This window comes from Scomber japonicus, chromosome 8 (assembly GCF_027409825.1).
Source record: "Scomber japonicus isolate fScoJap1 chromosome 8, fScoJap1.pri, whole genome shotgun sequence".
NCBI lineage: Eukaryota > Metazoa > Chordata > Actinopteri > Scombriformes > Scombridae > Scomber > Scomber japonicus.
Window position 1 is genome coordinate 12,303,692 of NC_070585.1, and position 18,230 is coordinate 12,321,921.

Here is an 18,230-nt window from a genome sequence, read left to right on the forward strand (position 1 = left end):
TTAACTGCCAGTTAATCTCTGAAACCCCATCACTGACTTAACAAAACACTTTTTTATTCCAGTCAAGTGGCGCCTATGTCTTGATCAAATGTCATGACCTGGCATGGAAATGTCAGCACTAACAACTGTGATATTGCTGTTAATACAGTCACAAATGAGTCAGTTACTCTGCCTTTGCTGGGCTCCGATGTGACCAACGTTTGCAAATGACAAAGTACAACTTCTGAACGTCTGATGTGTTGCTCACATTTGTGAGAAATATCAACAGAACTGCCTCAAGACATTAGTTGAATTAAAAGCTTGAAAAAGGGTTCACAGGACAGACTATCAGTCACAATGACAGTAGCTGTCTATTTTAAGTGTCAAAGAAATTTAGAGATCAGTCAAATAATTTATGAACGCATATGTTCAAAAAAAATCTGAACAGAAGTGATGATTCTTAATATTTAGAAAATCGTCCACATTGTTTGCAGCCACTGTGGAGACAATAAAGACTTTAACTGGTTTGTAATGATTATAAAGCTTTGCATATAAAATGTCCACGTAGGTCTGCACACACGTTTGGAAATAGAGGAAATGGTTTGATCATCTGCTTTCATGCTCACTAATAGAGCATCTTTAAAAATGTAAAAACCAGAATAACATCTAAAACACAGCTAAAGATGACTCTTCATTCACATTCCTGACTTCATCTCTGTTGTGCATTGCGCTGCATAGGGGTAAAGAGAATTTCTAACTAAGCGTAGAGCGGTAGGTCCATGCTGATACAGACTTATACATTCATGGTATGCATAAGGCTCCTCCTCAGGAATGATTTAACTGCCCACAGGGAAAGCGGAGAAATTAAGAGGGTGTTTCATGATGCAAGGCCATTATGATAAAGGACAAAGCATAATTAGCACTGTTCACTCCCTCCCCTTTCCCTTACATTAAAAGGAATGCAAAAACAGAATAACCAAAAGCTGATAAAATAAAACCAGTGAGTCACCTTTGCAGAGTCTACATATTAAAGTCCTGCCTCCCTGCCACACATTATTATGGCATTATTGTCCTTATTACCAAGGTGACTGTCTGATTATTGGCATATCCATCCAGACACGGCTGTGGCTGCAGAGGAGCTGGAGTGCTTTTTATCTAAGAGCTGCAGTTCAGTGCTGCAGCAGAACTGACACCCGTGGCCTCTGTCTGCCTTCAGCCAGATCCTCAGCATCACTCAAAAGGCAGCAGCACTCCATTTTATCATGAACAAGACAGAATCTCCTCACATGCATAAGCAGGGGATTTTTTTTCTTTCTTTTTTTTAAATGAAGGGGAAGGGGTGTTAAAGACCCTGAGCAAACACTTCCAATTAAGGGCGATTTCTTAAAAGATGAACACACTTCAAAGATTTGCTGAACTAATTAATCACACATTTGTGTGTTCAACCCACATTTTTAAGAACTAAACTCCTAAGGTGTGCGTGTGTAAACACACACTGGTTTCATTCTGATCTTCCTAGAATTGAGCATGAGAGATTGATTTACAACAGGCAGTGAAATCAAAGAAGCCCACACACATTTAAAATAACGGGGGAGGGGAAAAAAAAGAACATCTCTTATCAGGTAGACGTGGCAACTTTGGGTGAGAATTTTGAGTTTTAAGTTGTGTTTTATCCTTTAAATGTTTCTTGATTTGAAGGAAAACGCGTCTGTTCTCTCAGATTGCACAGAGTGACTACACCTAAGGCACTGAACTTAATGAGCTTCTTTTATGAAAACTAACTCATCTAAAAGCGAGAGAAGTCATTAATGCTCAGTCGCTCCAGTGCAGACCCATTGTGCTGCTGCTACGTTGCAAGCAATGGATTTATTCTACTCGTGCATCAGACACCTAAATTTCAAATGACTTTTGTGCGTCTCTTTTTTTTCGAACCAACTCCGGGTTTAAAAATACATCAAAATGACAGGCTTCCAAACAGGTGCAGTCAGAACAGGTCCTTTTTTGAAGAGGGAGCGTGTGGGCGAGAACAACATGACATGTGCGATCATAAGGTGCTGTTACAGAATGAATTCCTATATATATATGTTCAACAGACAGATTCAGTGAAGCAGGAACCATTTCTAGTGTACTGCTCACAGAATATTAATGACACTCGTCTTTCAACTTGTGTGTGTTGCTTTTGGCTGAGTGAGTGTGAGTGTGTATGGATCTGCTCCTACAGGAGGTGTGTGGTCCAGTAAATCCCACCCAAATTTGGCCAGTACTGTGTATCTAAAACAACTGTGGTGGTTAAAGACAGATAGACATGTAGAAAATCATTACATGGACCCTCATGTGAGGATGAAAAGATGCATTCTTCAAAGTAAATGATCAACTTATATAATGTGAGACAAGACTTTTTTTTATAATAAAAGGGCAACATAAGCTGAGTAAAATGTGTAAACTTGAGAAATCAGAATTATTCCTCATTATTCCTGGAAACAATTAAAACATTGCAAATTGTTAAAATGCCATCATTTGAGATTTGTTGCTAGCTTGGTTACTAGCTTGGTTACTGTACTACACATCAATAATCTAGTCAAAGTTAAAGCAGCATTCATGTTATATTGAGACTGTTTCTAATATCAAAGATAACAGCTATTCTATTAAATAAACAGTCCAAACAAAAGACACAAAATTGAATTAAAAAGATAAAAGCAATATTGTAAGATTTTTAATTTTGTTTGATTTCTCACTTAAACTGGCACTTCCCACAATAAATTCACATTTTGGCTATCTAGAAATGATATTTGCTATTGTTAGCATTCCTAATAAATTCAGAATTGTAGCCAGACAAAACCTTGGCAGTTAGCTTGTGGCCTGCTGATATTATTTGGTCTCTGTCAGGACTGCTAACAATATCAATGATAAGATGCTATTTCTCAGTTAAGTCAAACAATAAGCCTGGGATATAAATCTGTCTATAAAAGAACAGGAAATAAAAGATTAAACATCTTTGATGGAACATCAAACAACAGACATATTTTTGTATTTCCATATGCTGAGGACAAAATGTAAGTGTAAGACAAATGTGGTAACATAAGTCAAGTTAAAAGGCCCCAAACCAGCAATCCCATGTGCCTGAGGGATGCTCTGAGATAAACAACAATCTCTGCATTAAACCCTTTTCCCTGTATAACATAGATCTACGATCCTGACCAGGCATTTCCATATAATACAATACAATATTCTTCAATAAATCAATGGATAATACAATCACTGCAGGTCAAACAGGGTGACTTTTGAGGAACTGTCAGTGTTTTTCTGCATTAAGTTCGTCTATCTAAATTCAACAAACATGGATGGAAAAAAATAGATATGCTTTGAGCGGGAGGCAGAGCATATATTTAGGCCAGGACCTGAGGTATTCTGGGGCGGGGTGCAGAAATCACATGTAAAGAACAGTAAGGAGACTCACTGGAAATTAATGGCACTTTTTTTACATTTTGAGCTTCAAATGACTTAAAGTTGCAGACTTAACCAGCCAGTGTTCAGAGTCTTTCAGTGGTCATAAAAGGTCACAATGGAGAAATGACACACATAGGAATCCATGCATTTGTTGGCCAGGCGGCCAGTCACCCATGATTCTCTACTGCAGAAACTGGGGACAAGTACGTTAAAAAAAGGCTCTTTTTAGGAGGAAATGTTCAACCCCTCACTGGGTGAACAGAGGCTCTGTGACAATGTAATGCTTGGCCTAAAAAGAGGACTTGTTGTTTACCTTTTGTTTTATTGTCATCTCATCCATGGCTTCCAATCTCCCAGCTGACAGGAGTCCTTGTGCAACTGCGCCCCATAAATACACTTGTCCAAAGAAAAAAAAATCTGAGGAAACAGATAAAAAGACTAACTCTGAAGTAGGTAGGACCATTGTCCTCTGTATATTTGGGTAAAATCCCAGCTGGGTGGTAAACAAAGTGTTGACTGTTTGGTTTGTGTGGGATATTTTCTTCTCCCCCCCTTCAAGTGATAAACAGGGAATTAAACTCTTTGTGTCTGCAATTATGCATCTATTTTGTGTCTGCTCTCCGTCCTCTGCTGGACGGGATGGTTTGTGTGCTGTGTTGACCCTGGCGGGACCTGAAGGGCACGGCTCCCGCACCTCACCCCTCATGTCACCAGTTGGCTTTGACAGCTTTGACATCGCTGACCAGGTTTTGAGCGAGGCAGATGCCAAAAATCTGGGGAAGAAGCCACACAGGACAAGATGTCAAAAGAATGAGGTTTGCGTGATGTTGCCTGGTCTCACCACTAGATGGCAGTGATGACCCAAAATCAAACCCCTCCATAGTGCTTTAGGTTTTACTTAAAAGCCTGATAGTGATATATTTTTCAAATAAATTATCCTTACCTGTAGAAGTGCAATACCAACAAAGATCCCAGCAACAATAATCAGGTTGTCCTGAAGCCATTTCTCAAATTGTCCCACACAGCCCTTTGTGTAGATATACTGCTGCCGCTCCAACTCCTTTAAAAAAACAACAAGAGTAAAATGACATTAAGAGAGAAGAAACAGAGCCAATGATCATCTTTCAGACAGGACTTTGGCATTTTGCATGATTTAAATAAACATCTGAACTCTGACCCATGGCTAATGTAGGACAAAACAAACACTGCAGGTAGCATTTTGTCTACTGACTCCTCCACTGGAGGAGAGGGCATGAGGAGTGAGTGACAGTTTAGTCACTCTGAGATTACAACGTGTCAGTGTCTGGACATCATGGAGAATATCAAGGCTGTGTACTCAGACCCTGTCAGGACTGAACAAACAGGCAGAAGCTGTTTCCTGTTAGCAGACAGATGGCAGTTTGGTGTTGTATGACTCTGCCGACAATGTACGCAAGTCATTCTGAGATGGATATTAAAAGGTGTAATGTGGCTCTTCAAAGACTCTCAAAGGCTGGGGTATGAATGGGTGTGAACAGGCCTTTGTACAATGCTCTCTTTGTTACTCTACAAGACCAAGTCAACCAGGCAAACCCTTTGTTCTCCTGCAATATCTGAAAGCTAGCTTTTAACCAATGAGAGATAAAGGAAAGCCCTTGGCAGCCAATAAAAAAGCAGGAAACACCATGTTGTTCTGGCTGTGAACTTCCTCAGAAGCTATTTCAGCCGTTTGCCTTTGTTGTGCTGCTGTCCTTCCCATGTCTCCTGCTCTTCCTCTTTCCCAGCCCGCACTCCATAAACAAGCTGCACAGGAACTCACAGCACATCCTTAATAGTTTCAGCAAAATATCAATGACTATATAGAGTTAGCAGCAGAGCACATAGAAAATTAATTCATATCAACTCAGTGGCAGGTGGTTCACTGTATTGCAGTGCGCCTAGCAACAGCAATCTTTCTGACTGCAGTGCAGCGAGTTGTAACCGCCACACCCACACACAGAGGAAAAGGGAATGGACTGGCATAACCCACCAAGTTGCCAATTACAGAGTGTAGTAAGGCTTCTCTCTAGGCTATAACTGGAGCCTAATTATCCCTGCTAGAAGAACAATCTGTTATTAAGGCAAAGAGCATGCAGAGTGTGCTACTTAACCCTTTACATTCTCTATGTTTGATTTTTCTCAGGATGACTTACTTAAAAAAATCATTTTCTGCATCCTGTTATCGAGAATTTGGGCGTTAAGTAAAAATGCTTTTAAACCTTGAGTCGATTTGTTCTATTCAAAGTTATTTTATTTCAAACATTGATTCATTGTTAGGAGCGGTTTCAGAAAAGCAATCAAACCCTGTACAAATGAACGTGACTGACACTCTGCCCTCAACTGCTTAGATTAATTCAATCAAACACGTTTGCAGCTTGTCAATCAAATTGCCCTCAAGAGTAATTCCACTTGGCAGCTTTGCATCAGTTTAACTTGACAGGCTGGGACTGTGTGCCAATCATGCTACATGACAGACACTGACTACAGTATAAGAACCGGTTCTTTCTAACTGCTAGATTTTTAATAGATTATCTACATTTATTTGAAAATATCATAAAGCACCATAATATTTTTTTAGAGTTAAGTCTTGGAAACGTAATAAATGAAGATGGAAGCAAAACAACTATAGGGTTAAGTATATAAAGACCTGTGATAGTAATAAAAACATGTTTAGAGATACCAACCCCCTGAAGCCGAACATCATAACCACACTGTGTGTTGATGACATCCTCCTGTAAAAACGACACAAAAATGTGAAATCAGGTTATAATGTCACTATTTGGCACACTGGTCATTGTTTGAGATCTTCAGTGGCTCTTCATTTAATCAAACTCTTGTCTGTTTTCGACTACATTCTGAATAAATTCTCCAGGCATGCTACAGAAACACTGCACTTCATTCAAATCAGGAAATGCTATTTAATATTTCAGTTCATTGTGCTTTGTTGAGTGACTCACTGCAGGGTCTTTGACGCAGCAGGAGAAGGGGACTCCACAGCGCTCCCTGCTGGGGTTCATGTCAGTGCAGTTGAAGTAGATATTCATGTTCCAGTCGTCGGACCCATGAGCGCCGCAGCATGACCACTGAGACAGTAACAACACGCAGAGATTAAACTGTCAACTAGGACTAAAAGACAGATTTGTTTGAAACAGCTATGAACTGTGGCGGGAATCAACTACAGATAGTGAAACAACAGCGGATCTAATCGCCTTTGCGTGATGACAGAGCCCAGCGTTTACACACGGGAGCCAATTATCTAAACTGTTTCATTCTTATAATTGGATAATCATTTGAGGGAAACACAATTATATTAATCATGAGATTTGCTCCACAGATTTACTGACTCATTCTGCTCTCTGCCGAGAACTGAAAAAGTCTTCAACATCAGCTTAAAAACACATGTAAACAGCAAGAACATCTTAAGAGGGGAGTTTAGTTTAGTTTAAGACTTCCTCTAGCCAAGAAAAATGAGCTGCTACACTGAAGTTGTATATTTTCTTAAGTGGGTGACACACGAGTTTCAGTCAGTAGATGTGAACTCACATATTCCTGGGCAAAGTCGATGAGATTCTGCAAGTCGATGTCATCGCGGTAGGCCTTGACATTATTGTTGATGAAGAAGTTGAGCTGGTCTTTGATCCAGTCCTTAAAGACGAAAGCAAGGATCCCCGCAGTAAGCTCCAAGAAGAAGATCAAACCCAGGAACACAGAGAACTGTAAAGCGCATGACGCACAAGAGTCAACACACAGAAACACAAAAACAATACATTTGTCACTTCAATCAGGGAGTCTGGGTGCGCCCAGGAAAACCCTTTTTTGTAATGGATCAGAATCAAACAACAATAATAACATGTTTTTTCTGCCATTTCTTGTAAAGAAAATTCAAAGGACAATATCTATGCAGATCTCCTGTCCTGATTTGCTGAGTGTGGCAGCAGAAACCGCAGTCCCAGTGGTACCGTTATAGCATCCCTTTACAGTAAATGTAGGAGGAGACAGGCTAATGATGAATGCACAACACACACATTAGCTCCTCTCTCTGACGCCTGACTTACTGCTGCTAATGGACATCAGCTGGCAGTAATAGCTACTCAGAATCACAGCCAGCAACAAGGCAAGTTTGTCTCTCGTCAATTGTATGTTATTATCAATATGGCTGAGACCAAATAAACCTCCCAAAATCGTGTTGTCGTGGCTTTAGGATTCAGAACAATTATCAGCTTTTTCCAACACAAAAAGGTGCAGCGGCTTGGTTCAGCGATGATATAACACACATCAGTGCCATGTATCCACTCATACCATTTGGCTCGACTGAGTCAAAAGTGACACCTGCTACACCAACTGCTTCAGCACTGGTGTTAACCACAGATCTAAGGTGGTGTGAACTGGGTAAAATGGTGTCTGTGCTTGGAAAATGTGGTGCTGGCTTACAAATTTAAGCAGTAAAGTGTTCTCTCTCAGTGCTCCGATGCAGCCAGCAAAGCCCAGGATGAACATGACCCCTCCTACAACGATGAAGAGCCACACGGGGTCGAAACCCCCGAGGTCCGTGATGGATGACAGATTGGACAGCACACCCTGAGGGAAAAGAAGAAAGACAAAAGACAAATGCTTAAAATTCTGACTATAAAGCTTCCAAAAATCAAACCTTACCACTGGTTCTCCATTACAAAAAACTCTACAAAGACACACGGTTAACCTTGAGGAGAGCTTCAGATGTCAAAGTTAAATAGTGAGAAATCAACTTGTGACACAGTCAAGAGGCCAGCTGGGGTTACCCTGTTCACAGGTGCAGAAATCTATTAAAAGGCAATACTTTGAATTGATTAGAAAGTAGGGGTGCCACGAGATGAAGACGCAACGATATTTCTCGTCTAAGGAGAAAATCTCGTCTTGTCCCGATTTCGTAAACCCAATATCGTGTCTCGTCTCGTGAGCTGAATGTATCGTCACACCCCAATTAGAAAGGTATCCATTAAGTATGTTTTGTGCTTTTTTAAATAAGATACCAAACCTATGAAAGAGTTTCATTCATCAGTTTATCTACAAAACACAGTTTCATTCTGTGGCGGCTCTCCGTCTGGTGAAGTAACTTTTATCAGGAGAAGCACAGTTCACACTTTTCTGCCAACGTACACAAACAGGCATCTGTCCTTCCTCTATGCACATCCTGCCTGCACAGCCCTGGGGCCGCTGTGTGTCAAACATGTTTTCCTGTCAGTCTCTCAGTATCGCTCTGTATCATGCCACGCACTGACAAACTGACTTTTTTTCCTATATGCACATATACAATAACATACACAATGATGTCAAAGTACAGGGTCACTGGAACATTAATTAATGTGATATGGGATCAATGTGAATGGGATAGTGTGTTACAAGGTGCAGTTTCTTTTTGAGTACACAAACCCTTAAAAATCATTTATTTAGCCTCACGTAAGATCTTTCAACATCTCTTCTTATATTTTTGAAACTGAGCTCTGGGACGAAAACAGGCCAGACACAATGCAGCATTCTTGTGTTTTTATGCCAATCGTGCAGATTAAAATGCCTTCATTTGAATTTAAGCATGAGGCCCTTTAACAATAATGGAGTCTGGCTGAACACAGCAGGCATGAAAGTAATCATCTTAGTCACTGAGACCCAAACTTGCCATTATGCCTTTCCAGTACCTGCTATTCATCATTCAGCCTAATCCCTTTAAATTATTCACGCTGTTCCACAAAGGTACTCTGGTGCAGAGCTCTTTGCACAGAGTTCATGACCAGACGTTACTAATCAGTACATGCTTCCACGCTGGTGCAGCGTTTACTGAACCGGCTGGTGTAATTTCAAACTAATTAATGAACAAATTGACCGTTAACTCGTTTGGAGGAAGTTTTGAATGTTGCCGTGATCTGCTGCACACATGAGGCTGACAACAGCACCTGACCTTTGCGGATGGTATACTGTGGAAAACAAACAGCAACCAGTTTCCTTACAAAACTGAGGCCTAATTTGTTTTATGTCAGGCGAAGACATTCCTGATGGTGATGAGTCAAATGAGTTTGTAATTTGTCCTCGTGGCTGCTTATTTGTAGCTGCTGTTCAACTCTGCAACTATTGGAAAAACAATTTGAACACTTACTACATAATGGCTCAAAGAACTTTTATCAGTCACACTTCACTCTCGAGCTGCCGCAGAATAATTAGCATCCTGATTTGACTAATACGTGTTTACTAGGACCATGCAGGGATGGTACTTACATTTTTTCCCTCACCCTTACTCTCAATAGCCCTGTTTTGATTACAGCTCTCCTGCGAATCATACTTCTAGCTAATTCTGGCAGGAATACAGAGAAGAATTTGAGCTATGCTACTGAGGCAATGTACTTGTACTTCACCAGTGTGTGTTTTTGCATGCGTGTGCTTATACATACCTTCTCCGCCCATGCCCACAGGCCTATTCCCAAGAATGCTGCTCCTAGTAACTGTAAAACAAAGCAGAAGAGACAAGTGTCAGACAGCAAGAGGAAGCACCCACCAGTCAGAGCCATTAGTTAAAAAGGTACATGGTAACATGCATTTCTCAATAGAAATAAATTGTGACAACATATGCAACATACAAATTTAGATATTACAAAATCATCTTCTGTTTTGTATAACTCAATGAATTGGAGGTCCAAAGTTGCAGCCAAATTGCTTTATCAGGATCATGTGCGTGTGATATGATAATCTTTGATTTACAGCAGCGTCTCCCTGGCAACATGAGCAAACAATTCAACAACTGTCTTCGCATTCTGATTTCTTATTATCGCTATGTGAAATACATATCATATTTTTTCAACATGGCTTAACCAGCTTAAGAAAGCCATGGCAAGAGCACAAACAACACACAAACACAATAAAAATGTTCATGTGCAAACTCATCACTTAGGGTAAAGCTAGCTGGCTAACAGCTAATTGAGAGCACTGTTGGGTTTTTTTTTGGCCGGGGGGTGGGGGGTTTAGAGCCATTAAACAAAGCTGAATACTGAGAAAATGACTTAACTTGTTGTGGACACAGTGAATCATTACATCTGCAGGTTACAGTCATTGCACTGGGCTACTTAAGAGGCTAAAGGATCTGATATCCTCAGAGTTAAGGATAATCCCTCCAGCATTAGCATCCTGTCTCAGTGAGGGATGAATGCAGGGCTCACAGTTTACAATATGAAAAAAAGGAGAACTGCTGAGATTGCAATAGTACTGGTCTGGCTTATCATATGCAAAGGTCCAAGATTTGACAATAACAGCACTGAGGTGTCCAGTCAGACTGCATGCCCATGAAAATCATGCATTTCTGGGAGTGAGATTTTACTCATCTAATGTTATTTGTCTAATCAACTGCTTAGCTGCCACAAAATGTCATTCATAGGAGACTTGGGATGGTAATGAACAAAACTGAGGCTCACTCCAATGGCAGGGGCTGAAATATAATAGCTCCATTGAAACCAAGTTAGATCATAATGTTGGGAAGCTGATTAAAGCAGGTAAACTGATGGCAGCCAGTCAGCGTGCACGTAACAAGAGTGTAACAATGTGGGGTAGTGCGCTAAAACAACACCAGCAGCTTATCGGTGGGGGGTGCTGCTGGGTTGGCTCGGTCGTTACATAAGCGGTTGTAGCGAATGGGCGCGGCAGTGGTTTTGGCTGGAAAGTGATATGATGGAGAGTGGAGATAAGACGGCTGAGATCAGGTAGAGGGGATTAGACTGACAGAGTGGGGGTATTAAAGTTTTAGCCTTTGGCTCAAAATCATTTACATAGTATAAAGAATAGGAACAAAACTATTGAGAAAACAGCTTATTTTACATCATGAAAACTATAATTACACAACTCCTCCAGGGGTATAATGTTACATAACAGGTTTTTGGACATTGTTGATTATAACCAACTCCAAACAGTTATTATTCTGAATTTATTACACATTTATAGTCTACAACAAAAGTCTTTTGAAAACAAAGAAAGCCTTTCAATTTTGCCAATATCCTTTGACTGTTCACATAAAAAGAAAACTTTAATTGGGAGATTCAATAATGCTGGAGTATATGAATGGCTTTAACAGGATTATCTCCAGACAGAGGAAGAGTTATCGCAGGAATCTCTGCACATTCAGGACAACAGTTAATTCATACACCATTATCTCAAACTGTAAAAATGTCTCCTTGCTTAGCAGTGACAGAGGACTTAACTGTCAGTGTTGTGTAACGGCTCTATGGATAAGCCAACATTATTATATGTATTTTTTAAATCTTAAAAAATGTGAAAGATTAATTTCTGTATGTTAATCTGTGAGGTTGTTTATGTTACTGCCATCTTCTCCTTAAGCTAAGTTCATTCAATCGGGCTCAGACATTTTACCCCTCTTATCTTAAAAAAGTGTCACTGGACACATTTCCGTCATGGTATTCTACAGATTAACTATTATGACCTGGTCGACTGTGAAGATAAAGGTGTCTGTGTCATAAGCAGCAAGCACAGCAGTTCAACCTTACTTTCAAATGAGAAATGACTTATGTCTTGCATCAAAAGCGTCATCAATCCTAGAGGGACTGTACGTGTTACAGAGCTGGGTGTGACTTTTCTTTATGACCATCATTGCTTTCCAATTCAGGGCCAGGATCTTTCAGAGGACACAGCCCATGAAGGAGCGTCCTTGAGAAGTCCTGAAGGCTAAACCGACCCTGCTCCCGTTTTTGCAAATTAGCCTCATGGAGACCAGAAATAATGGTACATTCAGGCGGCTCCTGCTTATTCAGAAACGATCACTGGGATGTGGCCTTCAGTTTGCCAATAATGGGGTTTTTTTAACACTCAAGGCCAAAAATCATTCAACATCCTGTTAGGAAATGCATGACTATTACCCTTCCCAACATCTAATATTAAGTGCTAAAATGAGAAGAACATGCTGACTCTGTTGGTGAGGATTTGATGGCCAATAAGTCCCACATTAAACTTACACTGCTTACTGTTGCCTGAGCAGGGGACAAAACCTGGAAAGTTATGTTTTACATTACTTTATATTTTCTAAAGGAATAAAAGAAGAGAGCTTTTCTGGTGAATGCCTGTGCACCAACACTCGATTAGTGCTTTCCTGTCGAACTCCCACTGCTCTGTCCTCAACAGGAAATTAACTGCTTGATGAAACTTTGCTGGATTACAACAGACGCACATGAAAGCCGTTTTTTTCAGTATTGCACAGTTTACACTGACAACATACAGCAAATTACAGCCTCTCCAACTGTAATTAAAAAACAGACATAATTAGTCCAAGATGATCAAGGAAAGCTTCATTTTGGATTTGAAAAGAAAAACATTACCTGAATATATTGCAGCCCTAAAATGCTTTAAGAAGTAACCCACATATTGTGACTGGGACAGAAATGCGACATTTACGGGGGAGAGCACATAAGCCACACACGACATGACTGATGTATTTCTCATGCCACGCAGTATTTTATGTAAATTACAGGCACTGCTTCTAGCTAATTGCACAAATCAAGACGCCCTGGTGTTTCTGCGTGGACTTCAGACACATCCCCATTCCTCCTTTTTTACTTGACTGTGAACTACCCAATAAAGCCTGGACACTGTGGTGCTGCAGCATTGAGAAGCTCTAAAATAAAACATAAGGCAGCCACCACAAGAGTACTTCTATAATATGGCCAGTTTTGTTATTATTTCCGGTCAGAAGTACTTCAGTGCACGTCGAGTTGTATTTCCTCCTGCCGCAGTTTGAGGAAACCTTGGAGGCAGCACTGACAGAGACAGCCATGGAGGTATCTGTGCTTGGCAGCCTGTCATTTAGGTTTACTATTTCTGGATATGGTCCTTAGTCAGTGATTATCTCGTGAACTTTGATTCAGAAAATAAAAATTAATGCTTAACGCAGCAGCTCGAGACCGTTTTTAGAAAGCATGGCTGCTGATTGAAAATGTTCAACTAAAGTTTGAGGTCTACCATTCAAGTTTGTCTGCATTTCAAAAGAGGCCACCTATCAATATTTCCTGTTATTGCAGAGACCTGACCTAACATTACCTCAATGAGTCATATTATGAAACGTCTCTTTCTGTGTAAGCCCATCATTCTTCTTAACATGTAAGCCCCAAAGCATATTCTGATAACCTGCGGTATTTGTTTTTACACTGAGCTTTTTGAAGCCCTATCACAAAACCAAACTTCCCTCGTGGGACGATAAGGTTTGGTTTGAAGTGGATTTGACTCAATGATTGCATTCAAACTGAACTGCACCTGTCTTTCTACGGCGCCTGCATTATTTCCTTTTTATCTAACTTTTCTCACAGTGTAATATTGACAGCCAGAGTCAAACAGAGGTCGGTGGCACTGAAACACATAACCTGTGTTAAACTCTGTCGGTCCCACCCTAAACTGAGCAGCAGTAGATGAAAATACAAAGTGAAAATGTCAAATTAGATGCTAATCTGACATGAGATGCACATATATCTCCTTGCATCTGTGAACAATTAAGCAACAAACTTGTGTGGTTTGTTATCGCCTTGTTTATGCTTCATTGCTTCTGTTTGAGGACAAGATGTTTAAAAAGCCCGTCAGGATTTGTTTCTTTAAATTTCACCTGCTCTAGTAAGTCATTTATCTCCCTTTCTTCTGTTTATTTTTTTATATATCTTCATATCTAATCCCTGTGCTTTCTCCGCTGTACTTCTATGTATTATCACTGGGAAAATAAGCAAAGCCTGGAACTAGATGCCCTTGTATCCGACTTGTTATTAAAATCAGCCTGTTCAGGTTATTTCTCAGTCAAGTGCTGCTGTAAGACGAGTGCGTCCCAATGTGAGGGCTTCCTCTCCATGTGTATGTGGAACTCATAAACACTTAAGAAGATGCCTCCCTAAGCCAGTTGATCCCCATTAACCTCAACTAACTAGCAGACAAACTGAGCTCCTGCCTGGACACACACACGCATGAAGGTTTACTCGAGTGTGACTGACCTTTCACTGGCCTCCAAAAAAGTCTCCTTTCTAATGGAGTTGTCTGTGTGTCGTCCTTGATGACATGACATGAGCGACAACAGGGTGAACAAGATGTGACTTTACAGAATGTATTTTGTATTCACACTCCTCTGCAGCTGATACTGCAACATCAATGTATCAGCTGATTAATATTAAAGCATGTAACTAAAGCAAGAGTTTGAATTGTAGTCAAGGCCCCAAATGTATCAGTGGAGTCCAGGTTTAGACTGGAGAGAGGTTTGGGACTTGTTCAGCACTATTATCTTGTATCTAGATATATCCTGATATTGTGTGCAAACTGTCTCCGAACTGGGACAGACTGCGGTTGACACTGACTATCAAAACAGAAATCAGAACAAATAAGAGAAGAAATATCCCCCGTGTGAGTGGACTTTGCCTCCCTGTTCACATTTGATTTTTATCTGTGGGCAACAGCAAACACAATGAAACATAAAAGTATACACATTTGTCCTCAGACACATGGTTAGAAAACAGCCAACAGCTAGTATTTGGCATCTTGTCTTGGATACAGATATCTGGTGTTCAGGGGTTTTATCCTATTAAACATACAGTAGAAAGTTGACCCTGTAGACACACACTTGTAATGATTAATCAATCAACGGAAAGTTAATCGTCAATCATTTTGATAACTGATTAACAGTTTAAGTAGGTTATTCTCCAAAAATGCAGGTTTCAGCTACTAAACTTGAGGATTTGCTGGTTTTCTCTGGCTCATATCATTATTTGGAATATCTTTGGGAGTTTTTTTAATGACTGATTGATAAAGGGAAAAAAAACAATCATCAGGTTAATTAAAAGTAAAAATAGGTGATTGCTGCAGCACTAGTTCAGACCTCATTCACACTATCTCAATGAATCCTCTAATAGCTTCATTCACACATTGTTGTTGACATCTCTCCACCTGTGATGGGATCACCCAACGCGCCTTTGAGTGCCAAATGTGAACAGCCAGCGACAGTGACAGCGACAGAGCTGTAGCTGGCTAATAACACGCAGCCTGCCTCCAACCAACTCAACAACTTGGTTACAGCTTAACAAGCTCTTAATTACAGCATGCAGAGCTTCCAACCATTTCAGTAGCTCAGGCAGAAAATGTGATTAATTAAGTGGATGTGAGGAATGTGTCTATTCTAAGGATGAGAGAAGGTGTGTTGTTCTTGGGTGAGAATGTCTGGCTGTCCACAGCGAGCTCGGGGCGCTGGAGGAATTCACACAGAAGAGAAGGTTTTATTGCTCTATTTTGCTGACAATATTTAGGGGTCTACAAGCATTCTGTCTCAATTTGGCCAGCATTTTCAAGCCTGACAAGATCACTATAGGAGAGACAAATGGGTTGATTTGTGGAGAATAAACCCCATCTCTCTCTATTTCGGCAATGCACTGGCTTGTCTGTCAAATCCAGTTTCACAGCACACAGACAAGAGGAGAACATCTTCTAGTGATTATTAACGGAAACAGCCAGCGAGCTGGAACTTGTTTCACATAGAGCTGAGATGCGGGACTGTTAGCTTGGCCACAGTGTCAAGCAGTCTGAAAAAACACAATGTGAGTCAGACACCACCGTAGCCCTATGACTCAATATTTCCTGGTTGGATGCTCAGCCAAATTGAATTACGGAGCATTTTTCATTTGTGAACCAAATTGTAAAATGTATTTGTTCATCTTTCTTTAGGAAACACTGGATTGGGGCATGTTTGGCGGTTCGTATTACCTCAGTTTCACAGACACAAAAAGAGAGCACAACCGCAGAGGTATGGTGTAATGTAACACTCCTACATTTCTGAAGGGGAGTGTTGAGAAATGAGGAGGTGGTGACGAAAGGATGAGGAATAAGTAGAGAGCCAGTTGTATGTGGATCTCATGTGCCTGATGAGTCCAACAGAACAAGCACACTGTATGAGGGGAGAAAACACAGAATCACACCCAGCGCCCCCACCCAGCCTTTGTTCCCACCATCGTTCTTTGTGCGTTGGTGGGTGTGTTAGTGAGAGAAACAATACCATCCCGCAGAGCCCGAGCGCTATAGTGGTGAAGGGAGTGAAAGGGGTGCTTGAAAAGAGGAGGGCTGGGTGGTATTCAGGACCGGGTGGCCTTTTCCTTCCAACAGTGTGTGGGAAGACCCTCTGGGGCACACAGACACGCCATGCCTTCACTCACTCACAGACATTATACTACACCAGCCGCACAGAGGCAATGCAGACGGGTGAGGAGGGAGGGGTGACGGAGTCTGAACAGAGGAACTTTTCAGACTGAGGAGGGATAAAGATGGAGGGGAGGGGGCATCGTAAAGGAGATGTGGGCTCACTTGCCACTAGTCTAACAATGCAGATGAGACTCATGCCATTTCTCAAACTCAAACACAATGGTACCAATGATTACTGCCAGGTCAACACAGGGAGAGAATCTAACACCAGGCCGGTTTTTGTCTGCGGTCTTAGTTGGCCTCCTCTCATCGGCTGCTCTGTCTGATATTCAAAATATCATTATGACATCTTTTACATGTGTGGCAATAAAATATTTAAAGTTTCTGGTAATGTGTGTGGTTTAACTTACCCTACACAATTCAGTTTAATAACATGTAAATGTTTAGCTGCTCAAAGGCCAATAATGAAATAAACCTAAGAACAGGGTGAATTATTAACTATTGTGTCCATCCGCCATATGTTTGGTGAATCTTCCAGTTTTACCACTGCTCAATAAATCACCACTGTTTTATTTGGCTGGTTAGTGAAGCAAATCTACCAGTCACTTATATATTTTACCTGTATGTGACTGGTGCTAATTCTGTGCCCTGCTTAAGAATAAGTAAGTTTGCTAAAATAAGTGACATTTTATATATTTCTGAGTTATAACAAGAACTTTTCTACAAATCCTAAAAAACTTTGCTACAGTCCTAACTACAGTCCTAACTTATACCAAGTTAAATAATTAGACTTTCATCAACATAAACAGCAATTAAACCAAAGCAGCAAAAACAACAACCCATATTTAATACATTTCTACTGAAGTCGACTAATGTACATAATCATTTCACATTTCAATTGACTAACAGCAGCGGTCCTAACCATGGGTTAACTTTACCTGATTATTTGAGCTAACTTAATGTTACTTTAAGTTAGCAACATAAGCGCTGTTTTCATTATGATACGGTAAAATAAACAGGTCAAAGACTGTATTTACTTACCCAGAATATGATGTTGAATCCGAATAAGAAGTATTTCACACAGCAGCTGACTTCGGCTCCTTTAAAATGATGATGTTTTCTACTCATTCTTCCAAAGGTTGTGGCTAACTGGCTAGCTAAGTATTACTACTACGCTTGGTTACTTGAAAAGCTTTGCCAAAGCTGCACTTCTTGAACTACTGAAGCTAAGGTTATCTGGCTCCATTAGCTAAACAACGCCGAGTTTACTCCCCGAACGAGTAAATCAAACATAGTAAGTCTTTTCCTCGCTTTAACCATTAGCTTGCTAGGCCAGCTAGCTCGCAACTTCTATGGTTAGCATTAGCAGCTAACAACAACAAATCCAGGGACAGCTCAGACATTCATCTGCAGTTCAGTCGATATTCAGCGTTTCCGGACGCTAAAGTAGGCCGGTCACACCGGGAGATGTAGATGAAGCTGACGGCTTTTCAGCTACACGTCCCCTCGATCTCTGTAGATGCTGCACCGTCGCTTGAAATCTTCATCCTTGTTGTTTTGTGCTGTAAAACAAGCCCCTGCTGTCAAACGAGGAAACCACGGCGCTGCCT

General features: G+C 40.7%; 1 protein-coding gene across 1 annotated transcript; it reads right to left on the reverse strand.

Moving 5' to 3' along the window:
• Nucleotides 1-2,146: 2,146 nt before the first annotated feature.
• On the reverse strand, nucleotides 2,147-18,230 carry tspan17 (tetraspanin 17). Its single transcript, XM_053323783.1, has 8 exons — nucleotides 17,662-18,230; nucleotides 9,864-9,914; nucleotides 7,876-8,022; nucleotides 6,988-7,158; nucleotides 6,402-6,527; nucleotides 6,129-6,176; nucleotides 4,370-4,486; nucleotides 2,147-4,199 (listed from the first exon to the last, which is right to left on the reverse strand). Exons 1-8 carry the CDS (start codon nucleotides 17,746-17,748, stop codon nucleotides 4,134-4,136), a joined length of 813 nt encoding a protein of 270 aa, XP_053179758.1. The 5' UTR covers nucleotides 17,749-18,230; the 3' UTR covers nucleotides 2,147-4,133.